Source organism: Grus americana, chromosome 3, assembly GCF_028858705.1.
Source record: "Grus americana isolate bGruAme1 chromosome 3, bGruAme1.mat, whole genome shotgun sequence".
Lineage (NCBI taxonomy): Eukaryota > Metazoa > Chordata > Aves > Gruiformes > Gruidae > Grus > Grus americana.
In genome coordinates this window covers 32,896,697-32,920,427 of record NC_072854.1, presented here as the reverse complement: position 1 = coordinate 32,920,427, position 23,731 = coordinate 32,896,697, and the positions used below count along the sequence as shown (strand labels likewise).

General features: G+C 42.5%; 1 protein-coding gene and 1 long non-coding RNA gene across 3 annotated transcripts in view; one reads left to right on the top strand and one right to left on the bottom strand.

The window, feature by feature from the left end:
* SMAP1 (small ArfGAP 1) overlaps positions 1-5,977 on the bottom strand; it is a 104,581-nt gene extending 98,604 nt beyond the window's left edge. The window contains exon 1 of one of the 2 annotated variants that reach the window (XM_054819439.1): positions 5,725-5,977. In XM_054819439.1, the coding sequence (XP_054675414.1) occupies positions 5,725-5,842 (118 nt within the window). In that variant the 5' untranslated portion in view covers positions 5,843-5,977. The remainder of the gene's footprint in view (positions 1-5,724) is intronic. The other variant, XM_054819438.1, reaches the window with a different exon arrangement.
* A 76-nt stretch (positions 5,978-6,053) lies between these two features.
* Positions 6,054-19,261, top strand: LOC129204115 (uncharacterized). Its single transcript, XR_008576283.1, has 4 exons — positions 6,054-6,274; positions 7,987-8,138; positions 16,986-17,140; positions 18,538-19,261. It is a non-coding gene; the product is annotated as an uncharacterized LOC129204115 (long non-coding RNA).
* The last annotated feature ends 4,470 nt before the right edge of the window (positions 19,262-23,731 follow it).

The window sequence follows — 23,731 nt, the reverse complement described above, 5'->3', positions numbered from 1 at the left end:
TTTAAGATTGGCAAGTTGCTGCGGAAGTTAAAGTTAGGTTTGCTTGAAGCCAAGACTGTAATAACTGGTTCTGGCTACACAAATTTCAGTACTACAATCTTTCCTGTTCAGTTTCTCCCCACACTCCTAAGCCCGTACCTGCCACTCTTCAGACAGAAAAGACCAAGTCTTCATTCAGTCATATACAGATACCCAAGGACTGTATAGTACAACTATAAATACTGAGAAGTATTTTTGTTATAATCAAAGTAAACCAATTTTAATCTGGTTGAACAAGCAACAGTATCAATGTGACTCTCTGTACTAGGATTCTGGTAAGAGATCATCTGACCAGGCTTCAAGCACTACCAGGCATGAAGTAAGTAAACATTAAAAACCAAACAACCCTCCCAAAAAAACAGAACACCTCCTCTGATACAGAGATTTAGTCATCTTTTCTGAAGGCCCAAGACATATGCAGTTGTCTACACAAAGGTCTGCAAGCTGCCAATTATGTTATTTTTTGTTACAGTTAAAAAAATTCTAAGAGCAGTTAACAACTGAAGTAATTGCCTTCTTGACAGAGAGATGAAGTTACAAGCAGACTTCAGTAGTCAATCCATTTGTACTAAAGCCAACATCCAAATGCAAGTATAACAAACAGAAAAGATACCTTAGAGAACGTTCACACTGGTTTCAAACATACCTCTTCTGTTCAAACATCATTAAGAACGGTAATTGGAGTCTTATGGACCACATTTGCAGAGATGGTCATACAAGATCAAGATACAAGGCCTTCAGTTTACTCTACAGGCCTTCTGACTTAGATGGCTAGTCCTTTGATACTGCTGAATATCTTGTCCCCTTCTAAGAAAAAGCATCTCCTTTTGTGCTTCATCATACTCTTCAACTACCAAGTACTTGATTCAGTATTAATATCAGTGCCCAAATACCACCAGCCTTGCTGCCAAGCAATAACACAAGCCTAGGAGACTTCTCGCATCTTATAACCAGATACTAAGTACACAGAAATAGCAAATTATAGCCCCTATCGTCAAAGGGTTGCTGACTGAAGTTAACAGTTTTCTTATTTTGGCTTCATTTGACAGATCTCTAAGAGATGTTATTGCTTAAAAAATGCATTTAGTCTCCCTCTACAGTGAAAGGAAAAAAAGTCATGTGCTTTACAATATCTTTAAGCATAGTCTACATGAGACAGATGGACAGATCTATAGCTATTTCTTTCTCCTAGATCCTTCCAATTCCTGCTAGCTTTACCTAGTTCTACACACAAGCAACTGAAATTCCTTTGTCCTTCTTTTACGTCTTTCAAACTCAGGATGACTCAAGTTACTGCCAACATGCCTTAGTATCTCCTACAAATATTAGAAACAGTAGTATAACTACTTCCCAGTGCATAACACTGGGTGGACATCTACTGCCTTATATAGATGGCTGTTCAGATAGGGATGTAAAGAACAGCAAGTACACAAGCACTGCCTTGTCAAATGTCATTCCAACCTCCTCACTCTTCCAAAAAATCTCAGTGATTACACAGACAGTTCCAGAACCTGTGAGTTTTAGGCTTCTTCCCCACAGAGGTGTCATCTAGTCTTTCTGGGAGCTGTAAGACTTAGTTTGAAGGTGACATATGGCAACTACAGTATGGCCCTACAGCAGGCAGTTTCCCATACATTTTAGCAGTGACAGCCAGATTCATAGCAGCTTTTAACAGTTAAAAGGGAAATACAGAATAAAAAAACACTTCCAGAAACTGCTGCCAGAGTCAGCAATCCTAATTATTGCCTAATGCTTACTCTGGCAGATGTGTCCTCAGCTGTATTCTTCACCTTCCAAAAGACTTGCAGAACAAAGCTGTCTAATGTATCTGCATAACTCATACTTGAAAGAGTGGACCAGAAATGAAAGGATGGGGTTTTTCTTGATACAAGACCACTATTAACAATAGTAAGATTATTTTGAGGAAGACCAAGAGGTAGCTTTTTTTTTTTTTAATTCCTACACAGACCAAGCATGCATTAATATAGAAAAGATGCATGCCTGAAACTTCCTCACAAGCAATGCAGATAGTGGTCATATACTGAAAGCAAGGAGAGCTAATTCAGTAATTTAGGAGTGAATCAGCCACAGGACAGCACTAAGTTTTGATGATCTTTCTGATATAAGAAGTAAAAGCCAACAGAGAAGCCTTAATGATATGAAGGAAAAAATGCAACAGTGGCATTACAGTAGATATGATCAAAGCAATGAGTGAGAAATATGCAAATAGGACATTAAATTTTTTTAGGGTCAAAAAGATATTTGCAAGATTTTAGATGATATCTACCTAAGAACTCCCAGAACCTCAAAGACTAGCAGTTAAAACAGATGTACAAGTACAGTCCACAAGATTTCAACATCCCTTGGATGACTATCTGAACAGAAGCCTAGGGTAAATATAATACCCAAGGTTTAAGAGAGACTATAACATCTACAGTGAGAGGAAGGAATTAGTGATAATAACCTCTTAGCTTCAGTTAAGAGCCCACACTGAACTGTCTATCTGAAAGACCATACTGAAAACAATGGGTTTGAGTATTGCCAGAATAAGATCCAAGACGCAACTGCAACTCAGTTAACACAACCAGAGTAAACCACAAAGATTGTTACCCAACCATTAGGTGAACAGGAAGAAAGCAAAACACAGAACTCTGAGGATCCTACTGAACAACAGAAAGGAGGATGACAGACAAAGGAGCAAAGCTCACTCAAGAGAAGAAAGAAACAGAAACTGAAGTGGACAGCATTTCAAAGAAAAAAAAAGAATCAACTACATTAACAAAAGCAAAAACATATGTTCTGAACTAGGACTGACACCAGAGAAGTCCTAAATATTTTGTCATGAACAGTTTCACATCTGTCTGCAAAACCCAGGATGAGGAGAATCTCTAGTGGAGGTGGCAACTGGGAACTCCAGACTAAGGACAAACAGGACCAGAGATGAAAGGAATGCTGCTAGTGATGCAAGAGGTGAAGGAAACTGTCACAGTCTGGGGAAAGCCACACAGACAACTCAGACACTGGTTAGCTAATACAGCCTTGTTAAAAATTGCTGCCTCAGACATCACTGCATACCAGGACCAGTAAAACTACAACTTTGCCAGACACCAGCAAGTCATGAGCAGTCAACCACCATGGATTAAGTGTGAGACATATTAGGAAAAAACATCTGGCTGCCACTGAACGAAGTAACCTTCACTTCTCTTCTTTTGGTCAACGAGAAGTTTCAACAAAGACTGCTATAACAGGAAAGAGTTCAACAGTTGCATTATGTGCACATGGTGAGCTTGATTTTCAACTAAACAATTGATTATGTTTTTCCTTCTGAGTCACATGTCTTCTGGAAGCATACAGAAATCTAGACTTCAGTGTATAGTGGAGGCTCCTCAACATTGTTCACACAGCTCTCCTGCCTAGAAGGACATTCCCTAAACTTATGGAAAGAAATCTACACAGGGTGTCCATATATGACCACCTCTCAGTCAAGTGCCTCTAGAACAGATGAAACTAAAATAAGTTTATCATTCCACACTCTCTCCTCCAACGAAAAGAAAACCACACACTTAACTACAGGAGTACAGGCAAAGGCAGATGGCACTACGAAGTTAATACAATACAGGATTTGGAATAATTGTCAGAACAGGATGAGGCAAGTGCAAGTTAAACTTGAAGGGAGAAAGAGAATAAAAAAATTCCCTCAATATTGTAAGCTCACATTGCATCACACAGCATTTTCATGTCAGCTTTCCTGGGGGGACAGGGTGAAAGCAAGCCATGCCTCTGCCATACAAAGAGACAGCAAGGATGAAGAGTGTTTGAGCAAAAGAGAAAACAGAGAAGCCTTCCCAAGTGCAGTCAGATTTTAGTAAGGTAACTAAGTAATTTACTAGAAAGATGGAGACTGAATTACAGGTACTAGGTCCTCCAGAACCTGAACAGAAAAAACCCCAAACTTGACATACATCAAAGCCTGAACTTATGAAAGAAAGCTCTTGTGACAGAGAAGGGGTATGAAAGTATCAAAGAAAAGAACAGTGGATAAAGACACTCAATAACACAAATATAAGGAGGAAGCTGAAAGTGTCAGCGTTGCTGAACTGAAGCAGCAAAAGATACCAAGCACCAAGGTCTACGGAGACTTACAAACAATACTTTGACCAGGTGATGGCTAGAGAGAGGGAACTCACAAGACAGAACAAGGTTAAAGAGGGAACTCAGAAGACAGGACAAAAATTAGTTGGAGAATTCCAGGCTCTGATGTTGAACAACCCAGCACCAAGGTCTATGCTATGGAACACCACATGTACGGAATTCCATCAGCAAGCAAGTCAGCAGCATTCAGTACAGAAATCAAGTGCCAATAATGCATAAAATATACAAGCATGATCTTTCCAGAAAACCACTGGTTACAATGAGTCTTTTACACAGTAACCGAAGTTTGGGGGCAAGAATAGCTGTCCTAGAAAATGATCAAGAAGAGTTACTTGCAAAATCTATTATCTTTGGTGTAATCCATTTTATATACTTCTTAGGGTTATATACTAGGAAAATAAAGCCTTATTTCTGTGTTTCTGTTGTATCAAACAACATCATGCAAGGCACTGCACAATTTATGTCCCTAGTAAAAAAGTAGCATGTGTGGATTGGAGAGGGAAATTACAAACATAGTGCCACTTCTGGTTGCTCAAACCAGCTCACCATACTTAACCTCCACTTGAGTTGGAAAAGGACTGAGCAAAGGAGTTCTGGAGCTAATCATACACTGCAAATGCCTGGTTGTTACTCAGGAAGTATACTTAAAACAATAACACTGTGCAATCATCTTAATTAGGGTAACATCTTAATGAATCAACTCCAGATGAAAGAGGGATGTGCCACATTTTTCCATTTCAAAGCCAGAGAAACCAAAGTAAATACAAATGTAAACATGTACCTACTTTTGCGCAGAATAAAACTATTAGACTAAAGAGAGCTAAGATTTGACAGCAATATAATCTTTAAAAGTTCATTAATTACCAAAGCTAGATCTGTGACATATTTAACTAGACACTGACATCCAGACTCAAAAAGCCTGGCATTTACATGACTGAGTCAACATCGAAGGGTATTGTTTTGGAAACTCAACATGCAACTCATCCGGCACCTACCCTAGGATGGGCCGGTAACTTCCCGAAGGCCCACTGCCACAGCCCACTCCTGATCAATACCTGGCAGCGCAGGAAGAAGACGCGGCAGTGAAACTTCAGGAAAGGGCTAGGCCAGTCATTGCATAAAGCCTCAGCTGGGGGGTTCCTCACTTTAGGATAACGAAGCTACAGCTCAGCTAGTGGAAGAGCGAAAATCGATTCACAACGAAATTAAAGGGTATCCGGATTCCATCACCGCCGATTCCCGCTGCCGCCCCTCCGGGCCCTGCTTCGGAAGGGGGCCGGTGGCCGCCACCGGCAGGGCGGCCCCGCGGCTCCAGCAGCGCCCCGCCGCCCCTGCAGACGTGGAGCGGGGCGGGGTGGCGGGGCAGCGCCCCTCCCCGGGCCTCGCTGCCGAGCCGCCGGCCCCCCGCCCCGAGCGGGGACCCCACCGAGACAGGCGAGGGCGGACACACGCAGGGCCCGGCGGCAGCGCCTCACCTGGGCCGACCCGGCCGCCCGCCTCCCCCACGCCCCGTGGTCGCCCACCCCGCCGTACCCTTGGCCTCGCAGTCCGCGCAGTACTTGTTGTCCTCCTCCCGCAGCAGCTTGGCCAGGATGGCCTGGTGCTGCTCATTCTGCTTCTGCGCCTTCTCCCGGCAGGAGCGGGTGGCCATGGCGGCGGCGGGCAGGCGGACGAGCGGCGGCTGGACTGGAGCTGGGCCGGGGCGGGCTCGGCACCGCTCGGGACGCGGCGCTCCTGCCCTGGCGCAGCCACGGGAACCGGCTGCCGCGAGCGCCGACTTCCTCAACCGGAACTACTTACAGCCGCAGACGCATCCGCCTCCTCTCCCGCTGCTTACTCGTTCGTCCCACTTCTCGCGCACACGCCCACCCGGACACGGCGGCCCCTTGCCGGGGGTGAAAAATAGTCCGCCGGGTCCTAATGGCGCGGCGACACGTCGCCCGTCCTCGCGGGGCTTTCCAAAGAGTGGCGGCAACGCTCCGCCCTGATTTGGCTTGGGAAGGGCAGAGGGATGGCTGGAAATCGGGATCACCTCGCGAGAGCAGGTGATATCCATCCGCTGGCGCGTGACCCCGCCCTCCAGGTAGCCCTGAGGGGGAGGGCGGGGCTCGGCGCGAGCCGCCGCACCTGCGCGGGCGGGGCGGGGCGGCCTCGAGGGCGGCCTGAGGGACGGGCGCGCGCCCCGCCCCGCTGCTGCCGGCCGGGGCTGCCTGTGAGCGGGCAGGAGGGCCCGCGTGCCGAGGGGCAACGTCCCGTTCTTACCCAAGCAGCCGCGTTGTTCCTGCCCCTGTGCCGTGAGCGGCAGTTCGGGCGTCGGGCATTTATAGCTCCGGGGCTCGCTGTGAGGGCGGGTGCCGCTGCCCTCGGGCCCAGCCGGCCTCAAACCCCCCTGCCTTCACCTCACCCCGCTGGGGAGCCCCAGGGAGGAAGCCCTGGCTGGGTCGGGCTCCCCAGAGCACGGTGATGGTAGCAATTGTGCCCTCGTGTTGTCGGCCTAGAGTCAGCACTTTGGGAAGATGGATCTGCACCTTACGCTGTTTAAAGCAATTATTTTACCCTTGGACTGTGGGGGATCTGGTAGTCTGTGCCTTTCCAAGTGGCAACCCATGGCTGGTCAATACCCCAAAACACACAGCCAAGTGATCTGCTGGTGTCGGTGGTATTAGGCAGTCCTGTGTCCTTGGAGCAGGTGTCTTTTTCTCCCATGCTGGGGGGAAAAAAAAGCTGGTACAGCCTCTTGATTGAGTGGGCACTGCCATAGCATTAATTTGCCCTCAGAGCTTTCTGTCTGTAAAGAAAGCATTATGGGCAGCAGAGACCTTACAGTGAGGAGACTGGTGCTTTTTCACTCCGGCTGTGGTGGTACGAAGCTCTGAGGAAGGCAGAGTTGGACCTGGAGCTGCTCTCTAAGCTGTGTACCTGCAGAAGGTGTAGCCCAGGCTGATTTTCTGTCACTTCTATGCTTTCACCCTCTTAAGCACCATGTCTCTTGTCTCCCCTTTCTCCATTTTGGATTAGGTCCCTTTGCCTCTGCTGAGTACTCTGTTGAGTCTGTTCACCAGTTACATCCTTTTTGTCAGCTTGATTCTAGCTTGCTTGTATTTTTTTCTCTCTAATCCAACCCTTCTGGAAAGAGCTGAAGCCTATATATAGCCTATAAAATACTGAAGTGAGGCAGATGGAAATTCAGGTCTTTTTTCTCTCAGCCGTTAAATTACCGCATCATTCTCTGTGTCTTTTTCTCAGATCCAATGGTGAACTAATTATCCTCTAAGTTTGGAAGAGTTGCAAGAACGGAGAATACTGCACATCAAGTTAATTAGTAGTTAAGCTAGCACCTAACATGGGAGTATGTGTTTAGATCTCCCTCAAATAAAGCAGGGAGTTAAGGTCTGCCCATAGGCTGGAAGAGTGTCCTGGCCAGTGAGTTACTAGGTGTGAGGTGGCAAAATGAGGATGTGGTATTGATGCATAATTCCAAGAGATGGTTTAGCATCCTACTTGGAGGCTGGCATTAAGGGTTAAAACAGAATGGCACAACAAAGTTGAACTCCAGCTGCCTTACTGCAGTGCCTAAATCCAAAGATTTACTGCACCAGGAGGAGTGTGAAACCAACATTACTGTAGCCTGATAATAGCCATACTTGGCTAGGGATTCAACTGTTGGGGCACAATAGTCCTGCCTGCTTAAATGTGACATTAAACAGAACCGACTTCTTCGTGCTGAATACTTTACCTACAAGCATACAATTGTTTCCTATCCCAAAGTGGTTTTAATCATTGGATCTTTTGTAGAGAAAACCAGCTTCAGCTAGAAGGGCAGCGAATATCTCTACTTGCCATCATCCCAGGGCTCTGAGGATCAGAATGCTTTTCAGAAAGGCAAGAGTTGTGAGTAGGAGTTCCCTGAGAGAGAAAAGGAGATTAACTTGCCTCTCATATGCTAGGTAAGTAGCAGCACTGCCATTTTAGAAGAAAACAGAAGTTGCTGTTGTATGTTGTAACAGACTTGACCTGTAAATTACATGTAGTCTGAAACTCTCTACCATATTGCCAGCAGGTATCAAATAGCTTTGAGCAACTGGTTTAATTTAATGTGCATCACTTTCTCTGATTCTGAAATGAATACAGTGATACTTGCCATGAAAAGTGGCTATTGAACTAGTTCCTGTGCTTGAAAAAACCTACACAAGTGGAGAGTAAGTCTGTTGTTTGGTGTGTGCTTTGGCCCTTAGTGCCTTAAAACTAGATGTCCTGATTGCATATTTCCCGGGTCTAACTCCCGCTTTGTGTGTGTGCCTGGGTGGATTGATGTGGGATATCCTCTTCTAACTGTCAAGCATGAAGATGTGCTTCTCGTGTTCAGCTCTGAAAATTATTCTGTCCTTCAAAGTACTTATCCATGCTTCTGTAAAGTAGTCAAAATATGAAATCACCTGCTTCACTATGGGGCTGAGATGAATAGGTTATTAATATTTTAATGGATAGTGGTTTGAAAACAGCATGCTGTACATGCATTATTAGGTATTTCCCTGAGAGCTCAAATGAGTCTAAGGAAGATAAAAATGTATCCTTCTCTACCTTTTCTGCTTTTTCTAGATCCTAAAGAGAAGGAGTGTTGTAGATGTGAAATTATTGCCTGAAACATTTTGCAGAGGGGAAAAAAATAAAAGGAAGAAAAGATGTCTTTCAGGATACAGTATGATTTATAGAATGAGTTAAGGTGTGCCCAGACCATGCAGAGAAATATAGTGCAGAGAGGCCAGAGATGTCACCATCTAAGGCTCACTCAGAAGGGGAAGACACACAGTTGTGGTGCTGAGCCTGTCAGCTTGGTGCCCTTTGCTTCACCTTTCATTAAGCCCTGCAGAGCACAGCCTACACAATCCACTTTTGGAACTGTTTAAGAACATACTCGTGTGTTTCAAGACCTATATGTTCAGAATTGAGTGAGTTTCATGTGGCTAACTGAATTTTCCATAAAGTAACTTAAATACTGGTGTTGTGCAGTTTCCAATGCTAGTGATTGTGTTGTGTTCAGTAAAGGTACAGATTTACCCAGCATGAAAAAGACCTCTCCCTAGCTGTCACTACTTGTCATCCTGTAGGCTATTCTACTGTTTTGCAGGGATACCTATAGATAACTTGTGAAGTTCATGTTGTTTTATAATCTGATAGCTGAAATTCACTGAATATAATCTTCCTGGCTGAAACTCACCAAATCTAGACACCTACCTTATTCAGAAATCATCCCATAAACCAGCTTTAAATAGTGTTTGCTAATCAGGACAGTATTAGCATAAATTTGACTTAATGGCAGAGAATGTATCAGGTGCAAAGTTATTAACTGGATTGAAACCAGGTGTTAAAATAGCTGTTTTTCCTAATGCCTCATCCTCAAGTATCAAAGTCCAGAAATAGGGTTCCAGTTAGAGTTGTTGAGTTTGAGTGTTTCTCATTCTTAAGAAACCTTGGTGCTTCACATGTTTCTTCACAAGAAAAAAAAAAAAGAAAAAAACATATATATATATATATATGTGTGTGTGTGTGTACCTTCCTGGGAAATGGACATTTCAATAATGTTTCTGAAACTTGACTCTTCAAAGTTGGCTCCCCAGGCTGGGGAGCCCATGGGGTCAGATAGTGTGGTACCCACAGTCCGTGGCTGGCAGAGAATGGCAGAACCTGAAAAGTTAACCTTAGCCACTGACTGTTTTTCAGCTAACGCTTTAGGTGGAATTTCTATCACAGACTTAAGAAAATCTTGAGCTATGAGCCAGTCACCCTGTCTACCCTTGATAGCCAGTGGAGAGAAACAGACATTCCTGAAGGTGGTTTGTCTGGTTCTCAGACAGGTGTCTGACTGGGGTGAGCTGAATGACCATCTGGAAGGGCATGTGTTAGGAGGAGGTGAATCACTTTCTGGATCGTTTGTGTCTCCTCATTGACTATAAAGGGTAGAGAGGGTGACCGTCTCGTACCTGAGTGTACAAAAGTTAGACATTTAAGAAATGAATTCTTAGCATTGTTTTTAATTAATGAGAATATTTCAGCAATGTACTTTGTGTAGGAAAATTCTTGCCCAGCTCTAGTTCTGATATTTTCAATCGAAATAAGAAACGAAGCCGTAGTAACTTCATGTTACGTGAAATAACATCTGTACCAGGGAATCTACAACTGTACCAAGGATTTCCTCATATTTTTCTTCTTTGCTTAAAAAGAAAAGTACAGCCTCACAAACAAATTCAACAAAGTGTTAAAAAATGCAATATTTTTACAAAAAAACCCCACCAAGCCCCAGCCTTTGGAAATCAGAAAGTTTAGAGTTAGTTTTCAAAGCTCAAATCTAATTCTGCTTTGATAAACCTTTTTAATGTTAATATACAAACTATATGTATATTTGAACATAACACATTAATTTAGGCTGTACAAAACTTAAACTATACAGGACAGAATGTAACAGATACTATAAAAAGAATCATTATGCAATGCAAAAGTTTTTAGGGACAAGACTCTCTAAATCATAGATGAAAATACTGTGTACATAGGAGTAATAAGATTATATCTCATCATTCCCAAAATAGGTATTAAATGTTTGACAGCCTTGTAGGGTCACTGCAGTTGGAAGTCTGATCGATAACCGTTGTGGGCTTGCCCCAGGAGCAGTATGAGTCATCTATTCTTACAGTTTGAGCACTTACTGCCTTGCCTGTGAAGCAAAAAACAGTTACAGTGTCATTCCTGAGATAGTTAAAAAGTATAAAAGAAGCAAGATTTATAGGTCTGGCTGCATTTTCAATGACTTCTAGTTTCTGTACAGCAACTTGACTGGAGAGATGAGATATTAGAGATAGTAAATTTTTCTTCCAGTTTTACTTCTACGCAGAGACTGAGCATCTGGTACTAGATGAATTACTGACATTATGACATCCCAGATAATGCAGTCTAATTTCTGTAGGTGCTGAGCATTTGAAATACAGTGAAATCTAAGGTGTGCTTGCACTTCTGAAAATTAAGACAGAAATGCTTTAAACTAGAAAGGAATCTCCATCTTTTATGAAGTGGCATCTAGTGACATCCCAGCACATGATGACACATCATCAACAATCTTGTTTTCTTGAGAGTTATTAGGAAATCTGCATTGTAATTGTAAATACAAATGAGTGCCTGGGAGGTAACTGTAAATTACATAGAGGGATGCAAATGACTAAATACATTTCAATGATCTTTGCCGTCAGTCATAATTGTGTAAGCTCAGGAAAAAAACCTACCATACTGTACAGCTAATGTACATATATACAATTATGTTTTAAACTACTGTATGTATTTGGCCACTATATTGTAGTGCGGATTATAGTGTAGGATAGTATAGGTGTAGAATATAAGGAAATGGAAGCTCCGTATGGTTCCGATGGAAGCATGGAAGAGCTCTTAAAAATGAAATGCTTTGCACTTTGCAAGCTCATGGTGTATTTTCAACTATTTAAGGCTATGTGTATGTTTCAGCCTGAGTCTTTTCATTTCAATTTGTCTGATTCTGAGCTTGGGCTTTTTGAACAGAAACTCAGAAAGGGAGACTGTTAGATGGAACTTTGTGAGTCATGCATTTGGCTCACTCAGGCTTTGAGGATAAGAATACCAGCCTTAGGTATCAGTAGTCCTTGACATCTAGCCAAGAAGAAGAGCGATAATCAGATGTAAAATCAGCTGCAAAATCATAAATTTGAAAGATTAGGGAGAAATATGAAAAGAAAATACAAAGAAGGACAGCTGAGCTCCATTGTTATTACAGTTTCATGTGCTACTGTGCAAAAGGTAGTCTTTGAAGCTTAAAAATGTTTTGTTGACTGGGTAAACTACAGGATATACGCTAACGCTAGGACAGCTTTTGATTTTGGCTTCACATGGACCAAATCTTAATTTTAGCTCTTTAACAATAGGAACTGTGATTCATGTAGCCCATTTTTTCACCCCAATAAAATCATGAATTTGCAGAGAGTGCAGGTTAAAGACTAGCTGATGAACTGCAACCTTCAGACTGTTGCAGACAAAAGAGAATCTACATATACATAGCTTTTGAGATGGTTTTTCCTCTGTAACAGTATGTTTTTTCCTTCTCTTTCCTGTAGTACTGTTTAAATACTAGTGTAAGTAAATCAGTGTGTATCTTGTGTATCTTTTAAATGCCCTTATGATGAGGAGCAATTAATAATTGCATGTCAGATCTTAGCGGTTTGAAAGTCTACAGTGGTCCTGCCAATGCTACCTATTTTTGTCGTAGTAGAATCTTCCTCCAAAAAGTGGAAATGTTCAGAAGTGTTTTAAATGCTTTCATTTTACTTTTTCTCCTTCAAGATAATTTCATATTGAGGGAGACTGAGGGGGTGGGGTCATAGCAAATCATATTGGCTTCTGAGTGTCTCTGAAGTCCAGAGATGCTGAAGAAGGATCATTTATACTTCAAAAGCTGGATATTTTTAGTGAGCAGTGAGTCTTTTATCAATAGAAGAATGTCCATAGCACTCACAAGCTGAGCTCGTATCTGCAGGAAAACATGTTTCTCTTCAGCCACTGGATACTCAAGAAATGAGAAAAGTGATTTGCTGTAAAAAAGAAAAAAATAATCTCTTCCTTCAGCCCTTCTGTGATTGATCACTTGAGGAGAAACCATACTTGGATGTGTTCACAGTGGAGTGCAGTGGCTACATCTTGGCAGCTAAAAAATCTTCTGGGGTGCTGCCTCTTGAAGCACGAAGTTAGTGATGGTTGCTGTGATGTTTTCCTTGTTTTGTGTACAAAACTTGCAGTTAAGCTGCACAGGAAGTGTGACGTGAGGAGAATATGAGCTCTGACTCCAAGAATTTGCAGCTCTTGAAGAGCTGTGTGGCCCTGTGCAGCCTGTGCAAGAGAACAGGATCTCTCTGGACGGGCATCTGACTGTCTGGGATTCCCTCCAGCTCGCTAGCTTGCTTCAGATTTTACTGCCTTGCTTTAGGCTGACTCTGGAATTCCCTCCAGATCGGATCAGGTTTTCATGAAACAGGGAAGTTTTTTAGTTTTTTTGTGGAAAGCCTCTTGTAACTGCATTGCTTTTCAACAAGAGTTTTTCTCTCTAGAATCTATGTTGGCCCTTTGCCCCTCAGGTGTTTCCTTTCCCTGTGGTGCAGTGTGGCACAGTATGGTTACTCCTTACCCAGCGTGTTTCGTGTTACTGACACGGGCCCAGATAGATATGTCATGTAATAGAAAAGAAAAATTAACATTGCAATGTCTGTGCTTTTATTACTACAGCATCTTTGACATCAAAGCCCTGCTCAAAATACTAGTACAGTAAAGCAATAGGAATTTTCTAAAAGCAATATTATTTTGATTATTTAAAAATAGACTTTAATCTCTAGAAAGTATATTGAATTTTCTCTTTTATGGCTTAATGATTTGCTCTTATGACAAACTGAATCAATCTGATGAGTCCATGTTCAACGTTCTGGCAAATATAATCAGCCCTGGAGTGTTTTCTTACTCCCCAAAGGCACATTGTTTCTGTGTTTATTTCATTCTGATGTTTTATCTGGAAACCATATTTCTTTTTCTTGAAGAAAAGTGTACTGTTCCAAGACATACATTGAAAGCCATGAGTTTAATTTACTGAATATGAAATGATCTTTTTAATTTGGGAAGTGAAAGAAGAAGGTTATAGAACAAAAAGTCCAGCTAGGTAATGGGTGCAGAAGTTACAGAGAGAAAAAGTAAAAGATTGTTCATATAAAAATCACAGGCAGATTTAATGACAGTTTGTAGTAATAAAAAAGACTGTTAGAGACTCCAAGAAAAGTCCTATGCCTCATTTCTAAAAATGATCTACACAATGTCCATTTGTTTGACTGCAAGATCAAGATCTACTTTCCATAACTCATTTCTTCTTCTGAATCTTCATTTTGTGTTCTTCGATGTCACTCGTCTGCCAGATTATTCTAGGGCCTTTGAAGTGCAGAAAGATGGTCTATTTTCAGGCTTTACTCCCATGCAGAGTTCCAGTATGTGTTGCAGGTCTTTGGGGGAGGGATTTGTCTTGTGAAAAATATGAAGCATGTTACTGAGTACTATAAAATAATGAATAAAAAAGAAAGCAGAGAGATTCTAGGCTAAAAAAAAATACGTAGATGTGAGTGTATCTTTGTGGTAGGTTGACCTTGGCTGGATGCCAAGTGCCCACCAAGCTGCTCTATCACTCCCCTCCTCAACCGGACAGGGTGGGGAGAAAATAAGATGGAAAAAACCTCATGGGTCAAGATAAAGGCAGTTTAATAAAGCAAAAGCAAAAGGCCATGGGCAAAGTAAAGGAAAACCAAAATATTTATTCTCTACTTCCCATCAGCAGGCGATGTCCGGCCACTTCCTGGGAAGCAGGGCTTCAGTACACGTAGCAGTTGCTCCAGAAGACAAACTTGGTAACAAATGCCTCCCCCACTTCCTCTGAGCTTTTATTGCTGAGCAGACGTCATATGGTATAGAATACCCCTTTGGTCAGTTGGGGTCAGCTGTCCTCGTGTCCCCTTCCCAAGATCTTGCCCAACCGTAGCCTAATGGTGAGGAGGGAATGTTGGAGAGACAGCCTTGATGTGTGCCAGCACTGCTCAGTAGTAGCCAAACCCCTGGTGTGTTACCAACACCTTGCTAGCCAGCAATACACAGCACAGCACTGTGAGGGCTGCTGTGGGGAGAATTAACTCCATCTCAGCCAGACCCAATACAATCTTATATGTGATGTCAAGTCTACTAAAGAGGATCTTTTTTTAACAAGGACTGCTTTTTTTTTTACATTTCAGTACCTTCTGTGAAGACAGGAGTAAGTGCACAGAGCAGTAGAACTGACTGTTTCTGTTCCTCAGAAAGTGCAGGTCAGAGCCTATCATATGGAGTGGTACATACCTTTCCTGTTGCAGGAAAGGCAAGAAAAACTTTAAATCATGCTGTAACAACTGCTGCTTCATACTAATAGCTTTAGTACATTGCTGGACCCTTCTCACATTCTTGGATGCTGTGCAGAAGGGGCCTTTCTTAATTGGACCAGTTGCAGGAATGACCTGGAACATGCAGATGATTGAAATAAGGTGTCCAATGTAACACTTGAATACTTTGTGTGTCAGGATAATTTAGACTTGGAGCTCTACTTAAATGTTGTTAATACAGCACATTTAATAACAGTCTAGTGCTAGGCAGGACATAATTACTTGCTCTCTAAAGGATAATTTGTAATGAGCAATGTTGTCCTTACAACTGTGATGACGTGAGATCATCTCTGAATCTTCAGTTTAAATGACACACCCAAGGTCAGCCATTATCTCTATGTATTCTTACTGTCATATAGTCTGATATGGATTGTCTTTAATATCAACATGTAGAGTGTTCATGTCCATGACATCTCTTTAATGCCAGATAAGATTTTTGATATGCTCTTTATTATGAAGTACAAGTAGTCAGCCTTAGCAGAAGGCTCTTAATAAGTGAATTAACAATAGTTATGAAAATAAAATGGTTGTGTAATTTTAAGTGACGTCAATTAACTTAAGTTTATAGTTCTAACAAATCTTAGATCTTATCTAACTACAACATTTCTTAAATTCTGATAATCATGCAGCTATGTAAAATGTCATCCTTTCGATGACAGTCAACCCTTCAGTCAAAATCCTAATTGGAGTGCTAAGATGTACCACTGAAGCCTTTCAACTCACTCGGGGGAGACATACGGCTTTTAACCAATGGAAAAGTGCAAAATAAAAATGGATTAAAATTGCATCGGGTGGATAGGTGTTGTTGGACAGGTGTCTTCCTCAGCTATTTCCATGGGAGAAGGTGTTTTTCAGTTTGATTAGACTTGGATGTTAATAAATATCTAGTTTCATTTCTAGTTTGGGGCTGTTTTCCATGAAATCTCTCAAGATCAGCAGTGGGTTTTTCCGTCTGCCTGATGATTCTGAAGACCCCCGTAAGTCAAAACACTGCAAACATTTCACAGCTTCCTCTGGTTCCAGCTGAATCTCACTGCCTGCGCCTCAGATAACCAAGGAGCAAATTTCCCTGGGTGTCACACCAGTACTGAAATTTATTCATGTCACTGTTATACAAGTTCCTTATATTCTCTGTGCATTTCAATAGTTAAAGACAAGGTTTCATGTCCTTCGAGTTGGAGCGTTCAGAGACATGACAGATTAACTAAGCTCTTTAAGTGGCTCTCTGATTTCAGGATGGTTTGCGTGACATTGATGATGTAATTTAAAACTACAATTCTGAGCTTTTTAATCTTTTTTGTAGCACACATTTCCATAACCTACTTGTATCATACAAAAGGAAAGAAAAAATAATTTCCTATGGGTTTTTTTTTTGGACTGAAGATTTAACTTACCAATTGCATCAATCTTACTTCTGCACTGCACAATATTGTAAACAGGCAGATTTGTCAACACGTGTAATGTGGGTTTTCCTGTACTTTCCTGTGATGTGTCTGGTGGCTGTAGTCAGAGATCGCATTTTTGTCGGGATGAAATGGGTCTAATCCAATACAGGCAGACCTAGGTCTGGTTTTAGCCAAGTCATTCCACCTCCAAAGGCTTAGTTTCCCATCTCTAAGATGAAGATAAAGTACTGGCCTCCTTTTAAAGTAGAATCAGATTTCTAGAGGTGAAGTGCTGCTAAAGAACATTTTATTACTGAGTCCTGCATCCCTGGAGCTTGGATTAAGGTGAAGGCATTTGCCTTGTGCTCATTTGTTCTTTCTGCTTTGTCTTTATTTTTAGAAGATGGCATGGATTTTGAGGTTCAACTTAACACTTGCTTCCTGCACTTGACCCTTTGTGGCATCAAGCTGTCTCAGATACAGGAGAGTTTCTGACATGACTCATCCTGGAATCACAGCTCCCAAGAATATTCATCAGGGGAGCAGGACTGGAAGGTAAGCAGGTTTTTCCACTTCTGATCCCATTTCTGGCTGAGACTAAAATACCCCATGTGTCTTAGATTCTGTATCTTTTAAGTTGAAGACTAGTACTCTTAATGTACCTAATTCATAAACCAGTTTGAGGGCACTGGAAAACAGCCTGATGCATGTTTCCAGATTACTTTGTGAGAAATACTACAAGAGCCATCAGTATGAGAAATAGCAGATGATAGAAAAATGCTCCTGCTGCCTGGTGATGCGTGGACAGTTTGGTCAGCTCAGGCAGGGGATCTATGGCAAGAGGCTTTGTGATTCCCCAGAGCGCTGAGGTAAATATCTGGGAGGAGGCTGCAGCATCCTGAGCTACAGCTAAAGCCAGTTTGCAGCCAGCAATATTTCATGAAGTTTGAGAAGTTCTTGCTGCTCAGAAAACCTCTGAAAACTCAGAAAAGACTGCAGCACCTGCAGAGCTGGTCTCCAGCTGAGAGGTGCCCAGTTGGTGGGTACCAGTTGGGCTTGAAAACACATGTACCAGGTGCTCCACATGCCTTGCTTTAGCTGTGGGGCTCATATATGTGGAGGTACAGCCTTCTGTCTTAGTCCTAAAGCTACCATCTTTGATCTGCAGTCAGAACCAAAAGGTCATATTTCTGCTATGGAAAAGCCCCTTTTTAGTAAACTAAAAATAGAGAACAATTTTTTTTTAAAGTAGTTTTACTTTTATTAATACAAATGTGGGTGAAGGAAAACATTAAGAAAATATATCAGATGAAGTCTGTATGTTTGGTAGAATTTGAAGCTTGGTTGTTAGTGAATGACTGCTGTGAGGTGTCCTACTCTTTTCCTTTAAATTATCAAAGATAAAACAAGTTCCATAGATGGAATTTGTTTAAATTGTACCTTTAGCATAAACACTATGAAAAAATATTGGCCACTATTAGAAAAGCAAAGAACTTGATAGTAAATTGAAACTAAGAAGAAATGGGATTTCTCCTCCTTCAACTAACTTGATTTTAATATTAATGAAACCCTGATAAATCTCCAGGAAGGTTAAAAACTGGGAAAAAAAAATTGAGTGTTACAGGAGAGAACTGCTTTAAAGCAGTTAAAAGAGCCTCAGGTGTTGCACAAGCACTGTGAGATTGCTCCTTCTGAGAAGAAGTTTTATTACGGTCACATGCAGAGATACTTGTTCTGAGGAAGACACGTAAGAACTGACAAAGTATCCACACACTGTAGACAGTCTGAATGTGAAACGTGTGGTTTAGCGTCTTAAAATCAGGGGTTTAGCTGATATTCCCAAGAGGTCACTTGCCTGAGGACAGCGTGTGTTTGTTTTCACCTCAGTATAACTGACAGGTGCTGCTTATCAGTCGTCTTCCATTTCTCTCTCCTCCTGTGTGCTTTGGCAGAGCCCAGTTATGGAGCTTTCTCTGGCGTGAGCCCCTGCACTGTATTAAGTGGCCCACAGAAGTTGACTGCTAGGGAAGCTGAGAAACAGACTGTTTCCTTCATAAACAGGTTGACCTTCACCTGGCTGAAGAGTTTTACCTCAGAATTTGTTCCGAGGTCTCCAGTTGTGTAAACTGTTGTTGATGTTATGTGTTATCCTGGCCAGGATGCTTGTGTTCACCACTGCTTCTTTTCATGTATTTCAGCTTGCGTTGTCTTTATGTGCAATGAAAATAATCCCTTCTTCTGATTGCAAGGGTTTAGGTCAATAATTTCTCCAAATTCTGCCGATAACTCTTTCTTCTTTGAGGGAGAATGTCAATGTAACAACCCACAGCAACAGTGTCAGCAGCCTGGAGAGCAGAATGGGACCTCAGCACCTAGGCTTTGCTCTGACGCTTTCTCAGGATGCACACAGTATCCACGTTTCTTTGCCTTGAAAAATATCTCAGATTAGCGTCCGAGAGTGTTATTACCTGTACGCTTCTTTAGAGAGATAAAGTATGTCAATATATTGCATTTGAGTTGATTCTTACTCAAGAAGTATGTGAGGGGTATGTGTACAAGTGTATTTCCAAAGAAATTTTTAATTACTATTGTCCTCTTCAGACCCTAATTCCTTAGTCCATGCAGTAAGTGGCACTCCCCACTATCAGCCAACTGTAATAAATTTGTTCACGCATACAATCTTCATTGTTCTTGCACTCTTCCTTGGTTTTCTTGTTCTTAAGCACACTCGAGCCACAACTGACGTGGTTTAATTGATATGACACGGCCCTCTGAGCACTGTTGACCATAAACTGAGAGAACATTGATTACCGCCCATCAGGCTCTACATATTTTCCAAATTCTTCCTATTGTTTCCTGACGATGCAAAGGAAGCATTCCCTGCCAGTTCTGTGATGGTTGCAGAGCAGCAAGACAGCCTACAAGCTGAAGAGCAAACACCACAAGGTACAGAAGCTGCACGAGCCTCAGCTGGATAAGAAGAGTAAGAACTGTGGACCATAATTGGCCAGGAATTGCTCTTTAATGTCAGGGATACAGCAAACTGTGCATACCTGGGGAGAAACCAAGAACGACGTAGTCCTCCAACCTCTTGTTTTGGCACATGCAATTAGAGGGTGGGATACAGATCATGGAAATTAGATGCTATTCATATTAGAATTTCAGGTGGAAGTAAAAGTCATAAAAATGACATGTGAATGGGACTGAATGCTGTACAGAATAGGCAAAAGCAAGGATTCACCTACGAGTGTAAGTTTTGAAAACAGAACTAAGCAAAAGACTGATAGATTTCTCCACGGAGAAAAAGAACTGCATCTGACAGCATTTCAAATTTTCTTCTCCCATTACTCTAAAAGCATAATGACATTGTTACTACAAATGAGAAATACACAACATGTCTTCTTATGGCATCATTTGAATATTTGCAATGAGAAAAAAAAATCTTTATTCAGATTGGATTCAGCCTCACATACATTAAAGATAGTAGAAATGCTACAGTTGATCAGGTCTCTAGTATGTTAAATTTATTTCCTATATTACTTTCTTTAATGATGATTATCTTTTTATTGACTATCTTCTTCCACTTAGGAAACATTACAAGTCCTCTTGACTAATCAGAGCATTAAAAAATCAACTGTAAGAAAGAATTCCAAAGAAGCTGATCAAATGCTCCTTAAATTGTTTCCAAAGCTAATGTATACCTCTCTATATTAGTTCTGTCTCTTGCCAATTTATTTTCTGTACAAGACATAGGACTGCTTGAGAAACGTGGGGCCTGAAACAGAGCTGTACTGAAAATCTACATATGCTTAAAAGCTAAACTGTAAGTCCATGGTAAGGGATAACGGAAGACTGAAACAGAAAATTATTGTTCCACAGTGCCTGTTACGAGGGGACCTTTACCAAAGCGCTGGGTGACGCCTCTGTCAGACAAAGGATACTGGCCCAGCTGGATTTCGGGGGTAGTTCCAGCAGGTACTACTAGTTCTTTTACGGTTTGGTGTGTCCCATCAGGTTCCTCTTTCATGACCACAAAAAAAGTGCACTTGATAGACAACTTCTCAGTAGTGGAGATGAGACATTAGTATTTGCTTTTTATGCCAGTCTTGATCTGCTTGTCACTTTTTCAGTTTTCAAAATGATATAAAATATTTATAAACTAACCAAACTCCAGGAGAAACACTATTAGCCTTAGTTTAGCTACATAAACTATTTTATTATAATTGTTATCTATCAAGTTTTGATGCATTGTGAAATGGTTTCATGAAGTTCCAACCTCCCACATAGGGATGAAATCTGACAACATTTCTGTATTAGCTCTGTGTGTCTGTGTCTGTGTATATATATATATGTAAATAAGGATATGCAAATGTATGTAGATACTCATGTTCCAGAAACGGTTACAATTTTCAGTTTCAGCTGTGTGTGGGAGGCTGTTATTGAAATAATTTCCTTCCATGGAGAGGAGCAACATCTACATTTTGTCTTTCCAAAGACAACCTGAGAGGAGAACCGCATGGCTGGTACTCAGCAGAAAAGCTAGGGGTCCAGACAGCTACCTCTACAGTGGCTGAGAGGACCGAGGTAGTTCAGACGACACCCTGAGCTTGGCAGTCATCCTGCATCTACATGGGATAATGGGAAAGCACCGTGACTCGTGCATTCTGCAGCTGCTGGGGTTTGCCCAGCCCAGAGCCAAGGAATGGGGGATGGGAGCTGAAAGTACCCAGAGAGAGGAGGAATTTGGGATTGGATGCGGCAGAGAGGATGCGCAACAGAGGGCTCTGACCTTTAGTAATACACTTTAGTGTATATTTCTTACTGCTCACAGGAAACTAAGCTGACTGGCTTCCCACAGAACTTGTTCCGATGTGTGCCACCCGCGCTGCACTGCGGTGCGTTCTGCTCGTGTACCAAGTAAAAATAACCTCCACGTGCCAATTGGCGTCAACAAATTACCGAGGCGTCAGTGGCCAGTCTCCAGCACACTGAGTCCTTCCCAGAATCCACAGTAAATCCAGGCGTCTTGTCCTTGAGTCTAGCAAAGCAGCGTATTCATGCTAAAACTGGCTCTCGTAAGGCAACTTCCTTGGGGACAGGCTAACTTTAGGAGGAAAAAAAAAAAAAAAAAAGGCCAACACCACAGGCTTAGGAAAAGTTTGTTGTGTGTCCAGGAACAATATGACATCCAGACCACTTCTGAAGTTTTATGAATATGTGTCTGGCTGTTGAAGTACAGCAGGTGGAAAGGATTCTGTGGACTACAAAGTGGAATTTGGGCTGCTATTCCCAAATTAGGTGGTATGAGAATCTCCTACAGACCAGGCAGCCCAAAACGTTAGAGGCATTTCTTGCCAAATTTCCCCATCCCCACTCATCATCTCCTTCCATACCTTACCATTCTCTCCCAGCAATCAGTAGATGATGCAGCAAGCTCCATGCATTAATTTTCTCCCAGAGACCAGGAGCAATTGTTCTTCCCTCTGGTCAGGGATAACAAAACAATGTCATGTTTTCCAGTGCCACCATCATCTAAAGTAATGCCAGCACCATCATTAACACTGCTCTGCCATCAGTCCCCCGTTTCAACACAATCTGAAAGGACATAACCCTTTTTTGTTCCCATAAACTGAAAGAAAAAACACATGCACTGCTGTGACAGGGAAAATCCAGGGATCATGTCAAAGCAGAGATAGAAAAGCACAAAAAAGAGATAAGAATTGAAACTTTTATTATGGTATAAAATAAATGAGCAAGTTTTCCATTTTCTTCTGATGACCAGACTTGAAAGGTGCACAGCACTGTAGGTCAGGGTCATTCTTAGTGAGGGACAAGCGCTGGCCTCCACACGCTGCCAGTTCAAGGGCTCAAAACATTTCAGGGTAAAGGAGGGACCTGCTGAGGGACTTCCTTGGTCAGCTGGGGTTTTTCTGAACTGCAGGACTTGCTGCACCAAGGAAAAGGTCAGGAGAAAAGGTCAGTTAGATGTTACAGTGGCCTGGCCATTCAGGAATGGACAGAAGGACTCCAGAAAGAGAGACCTGTTTGCTGGGATCAAGGGTCCAGCCCCTGCAGCAGAGTAACCCAGGCCAGGTGCTGGTTTGCATAGGGAAGCCTCCTCCTGCCTCCTCTCCCTCCACGCCTGCAGCCAGCATCTGCTGGCAAAGGTTACCCGTGCGCTGCTGCAAGTGCACGTGGACCTCTGCACTGCGCACACAGGGCACGCAGCAGAGGTGCTCCCACAACACTCCATGGTGAGCGGTTGTGACCCCTGCCCGGGTATCCACCGCTCCCTGCTGGGGTGCCTCTCTGCCCCAGCACAATTAAGCTGCTACTGGTGGCAACGATCAAAACATTCTTTTTCTTTTCAGCGTCCAAGTATATGAGGCTGTGGGCCAGAAAACAGATAAAATGAGGCATTTTAAGATACAAGTAACACAATATGGTAGATTTAGATTAGATATTAGGAAGAAATTCTTTACTGTGAGGGTGGTGAGGCACTGGAACGGGTTGCCCTGAGAAGTTGTGGATGCCCCCTCCCTGGAAGTGTTCAAGGCCAGGTTGGATGGGGCTTTGGGCAACCTGGTCTAGTGGAGGGTGTCCCTGCCCATGGCAGGGGGGTTGGAACTAGATGGTCTTTAATGTCCCTTTTAACCCAAACCATTCTGTTCTATGACCCTGAGCTACCCGTAGAGTTGACTCTGCTTTGAGCAAATGGGTAGGATCTCGGATAGGTATAGTGACACAGCATGCTACTGTAATGCTTCGGACATCTCATTTACCCCCATTATTTTCAATAATATGGGGAAATGAAATACTTTTTCTTCCCTTGCATCCCTGTGCTGTTGTGCTTTCTGGCTTCCTGCAGAACACCACAATCACTGTGCAAATCCTGCATACCACATTCCATTTTTTCCATGGTGTTTGCAGAGCGCAGCAGGCCTCTGTGATACAGCCGGTATTATCCACACTTTACCACAAATGGTTTTACAGGAAGGACCATCTGGTCATCAGCTGCCCAAAAGCACATTTGCCTGCCCTCCTGCACCTGTTCAGTGTATCATTCAGCCTCTCCCTGCCAGGTGCTCTCCCATCAGAGGTCTTCCTGAGCGAGGGGATGAGAGGACGCAGCACATCTCCCCAGAC